Source organism: Alternaria postmessia (genome assembly GCF_024291825.1).
Source record: "Alternaria postmessia strain BMP 2775 chromosome Unknown scaffold_248, whole genome shotgun sequence".
NCBI classification, from domain to species: domain Eukaryota; kingdom Fungi; phylum Ascomycota; class Dothideomycetes; order Pleosporales; family Pleosporaceae; genus Alternaria; species Alternaria postmessia.
In genome coordinates this window covers 1-4,041 of record NW_026260321.1, presented here as the reverse complement: position 1 = coordinate 4,041, position 4,041 = coordinate 1, and the positions used below count along the sequence as shown (strand labels likewise).

Sequence of the window (4,041 nt, the reverse complement as noted above, 5' to 3'; positions counted from 1 at the left end):
TCGCAGGCAGAAAAGCACAAAGCGTCTTGCTAGATAAAACGAAACGTTATATGAGACGAGCGATAAGTGTTAAGGAAAAGGAGTCGATAGGACCCGCACAGATGTACAACATGTCACCCAGTCAGAACAGCAGGTATCGCGATCCGCACGGTCGGTTCGTGCTATGTCTGTCAGGTTTGACACGCAGGGCAACTCGCGAGGCATCATACGCAAGGCGGCCAAATTCGTCCGTAACTAGCCCGGTGCTTCCTGCTCGGAGTGAACCAAAGCCGCCGAACCCGTCCGCAATTAGCTTGGCACTGGCTGTGTCTAAGTACAAAGCACTATGCACTGGTACCACAGGTAGTTCACCATCGAAGGCTCTCATTCATCACCTTTAAAACAACAATTCATACCATCAAATCTTTGTGTTTCGACTTTACCATCATGGCCACAAACAAATCTTTCACGAAACAAACAGGCGGCCTGGAAGTTGCCAAGACCTACTCTTCGCACATCACTGGCAAAACTATTCTTATTACGGGTGTCTCTCCTGGAGGTATTGGCGAGGCTACAGCTCGTGCGTTTGCACACGGCGGTGCATCTGTTATTATCGCTACTGGGCGCGATAAAGCACGCGTCGAAGAGCTGGCTAGGCAAATCTCCGCCGTGTATCCATCTACAAAGTTTCGCTGTGTCGAACTCGATCTTGCCTCACTCCGAGACGTTCATCGCGCCGCGAACGAGATACTTGAGGATGGATCAATCCTCAAGATCGATATTGTTGTCAACAATGCTGGCAGCCAATTTGGAAACGCTGAGCGCGAGCTCACCGCGGATGGTATAGAGACACATCTCGGTACCAACCACCTAGGCCACTTCCTCCTTGTCAAGCTTCTTCTTCCACGACTGCGCGCTGCCGCCAAAGTAAATCCCCCCGGTGCGACCCGACTAGTTTCTGTTAGCAGTGAGGCATGCCAATTCAGCCCTTTCCGCTTCAGCGACTGGAATTTTGATTGCGATAAAGAACTTCCCGACAACGAAAGGCCAAATTGGCCTGCGCTAACAAGCATGCTTGGAATCTCTGAAACCTCAAAGTTCAATCCTTATGTTGCTTATGGACAAAGCAAGACTGCCAATGCTCTCTTCGCTGTTCACTTTAACCAATTGTTTTCCAAAGAAGGGATTTTTGCTTTTGTCATTCACCCCGGAGGGGTACAAAGCACAGCAGCGAAGAGAACGATTGCAGCTGCGCCAGAAGAACAGAAGGCGATCTTCAGAGAATTGCTATGGAAGAGCATCGACCAAGGAAGCTCAACAACCTTAGTAGCCGCCTCGGACCCTGGTCTTAGCCCAGTAAAAGGCGTATGGTTAGAAGACAATCAGCTTGGCCACCCAGTGTCGTGGGCCGTAGACGAAAAGAAAGCGGAAATGCTGTGGAAACTTTCTGAGGAGATAATTGTTGAAAAGTTATCTTAGCTATGTATCGTCGGAGTACATAGCTAGATCTCAAAGACTTCAACAGCTAGACGTTAGAAAGGAGTATGTGATGCGTACGTATTGTATTGGCAAAACATGGAAAATGAATGAACTGAAGGGCAATCGGATTGGGGGAGCTCGAAGAAAAGATGGAAAACAAAGGGAAGGCCGATAGGCCTTCAAACAACGTTCAACACACTCACTCAACAAAATCAACGACAGCTACACATAGCAACAATACAACTGATTTGCATCGAGCGCCCATTCCGATGGAAAACAACTGAACACTCTACTACAGCAGTATTTAGGTTAATACAAGACGTTGCGTAAAAAGATATAACAGCGGAAACAGATATCGAGGAATTATTGGCAAGGCCTATGGGCATCGCACTATGGCCTTGGCGAGCCAGTTAGCAGAATCTAGGTACTCTGTTTAGTACCGGGATTTTGTGGTATGATTAGTGTCAAGGAAACTACAGTGGCTGCCGTAACAAAGAGCAGCAATACGTACACTCTATTACTAGCTAACAGGTAGTGCTTATAGAAGAGCGTCTGCTTATAGCTTAGTCTTATCTGACTATAGAAAAGCAATTACGTAACTGCAGCGCAGTTGCTGTACTGAAATTCTTCAACTGTGCCACACAATCTTTTGAAGTGATTACGCCAACTCTGAGGTGCTCCTAGTCGTTAATTGAAACAGTTTTCTGCCTGTGACACTACCACGATACGAGTAGCTTGAATTTAACTGCAGTACTACAAGAAGCTTAACTCTAAAGATCACGCAACAAAAGGTTCTGCTAGTACCTGTACAGCTATATAATATCCTTTTCTGTTGAGTTTTGATACCCAAAACGGGACATCAATCGCACATAGTCGACACAGGCGCGGATACGGTAACATAGCATCGCTACGAATGTGCCAGAAGCTCGGTCCTTGCGTTGTTATTGCATAGAAACGTCTTGCAAGAAGCTCCCTGTGATGTGCATGTAGTTAGTTACAGTTTCATTGCTTATGCGGGCTACAAATTCCACAGCGTCAGTCCAGACAGAAAATGTCACATTCGGACAACTGATTATGTACATTTGATGTCAAAAAATCTCTTAGATGAAATGCTAAAAAGCAAACTCGGGGACAATTAAAGTGTGAGAGGAAGAACCGAAGAACTGACAACGATGACCAGCTCCACCATGTTGAGAGGGTTGATGCATGTTCGAGAGGGTCAAGTACTGACTTACGTAATTCAAGCCAGCTGATCTACCTTGTTTCCAAAACACTCTCTATGTAGAGCTAGGCAAAGCACTTCGTCAAGACCACTTCGATCTACTTGAAGCAAAATTTTGTATTCATGACATTCGTAACGTCGTATAATCTATATCCATCAAGTTAAAAAGGCCGTCTACTCTTCTTTAACCTGGCCCTTTCCTTGTTATCTTTTTTCTCGTGCCGCTCATCACGTCCATCTATCTCCTCAGATTTCTCATCATCCCGCGCCACACCGCCCGCACCATCCGAGCCACCATCTGGGCCCCTTTCATCGTACAGCGGTAACCTAGGGCTGCCTTCCCACATGCTCTCCTCAACCCACGTGGACTCCCTACTCAGCGGTTTCCGACTCAACCTAGCCTCCTCCACCCCCCTCAAATATCTCTTCCTCAACTCCTCATCATCCAGAACATGAAACGAGATATCCGTATCCGACCGTACCAACGGCCTAATCTCGTGGTCTCCCACAGTTGTCGAAGAAGGAGACAACGGCCACTGTTTCTCCTTACCCGACGAAGTATAAGCCGGCGTGAGCGGCGATAACGGCGTCGACACCGGCGTCTGCGTCATCCACTCCTTCCTCCTATTCCTCTCTTCTTCCTCCTTCCCTTCATCCTCGACATTCTCCACAAATAAATGACCCTCAATGTGCGTCCCCCGCGTCCCCTTCTTCCCATACAACTCCCTCTCCAACCCCGCATTCTTCGCCCTCACAAGCTCCTTCCCACCCAGCCCCGTGCGCCGCCTCGCCGCCACCGCCATCGCAAACGCCGCCCGCAAAGGCGTAAGTCGGTACCCCTCCTTGACAAGCTTGCAATTAAACTGCGCATCCTGCCAGAGCACATACATGCTCAGCGTCCAGATGGCCGTGACGAGGATAAACAGGCCAGACATGAGCGTCGCGAAGCCCCATTGGTAGCTCGGGTTCGCCGTGTCGGGCAGGCATCGGCTCTTGTCGCTCATGGAGGTGTAGTTGTATCCTACGCCGTTGTAGCAGTAGCCGTAGGATCCGTCGAGATCGGATGCGTCGTACTGCTTTCCGTTGATGGGGACGGAAATCGTGGCGTTGCAGGCATACGTGTCGTCTGCGCTGACGTCTTGCTCGTCTAGGTAGTAGCGTGCGTTGGGATCGGTATATCTTTGTGTATTGTTGGAGTATGTGAAGGAGCAGTTGTCGTAAACAGGATTCATGCTTGAATAGTAGTAGGAGTATGAGCCGTAGTTTCGTTTGTATCGCTCGTCGGCAGTGGCTATGGTGCCGTTGGGGAATCGGCAGTCACCTGGTTTCTTGTTATTAGCATTCTTGTATGAGGGTGGGGG

General features: G+C 48.7%; 2 protein-coding genes across 2 annotated transcripts; one reads left to right on the top strand and one right to left on the bottom strand.

The window, feature by feature from the left end:
- Positions 1-426: 426 nt before the first annotated feature.
- On the top strand, positions 427-1,458 carry J4E82_011614 (uncharacterized protein; the record flags this gene model as incomplete). The annotated part of the gene is made up of 1 exon (XM_051737814.1): positions 427-1,458. The coding sequence occupies one exon, from the start codon at positions 427-429 to the stop codon at positions 1,456-1,458; it is 1,032 nt and encodes a 343-aa protein (XP_051582426.1).
- Positions 1,459-2,841: 1,383 nt separating this feature from the next.
- On the bottom strand, positions 2,842-3,912 carry J4E82_011613 (uncharacterized protein; the record flags this gene model as incomplete). The annotated part of the gene is made up of 1 exon (XM_051737813.1): positions 2,842-3,912. One exon carries the CDS (start codon positions 3,910-3,912, stop codon positions 2,842-2,844), a length of 1,071 nt encoding a protein of 356 aa, XP_051582425.1.
- Between the last annotated feature and the right edge of the window lie 129 nt (positions 3,913-4,041).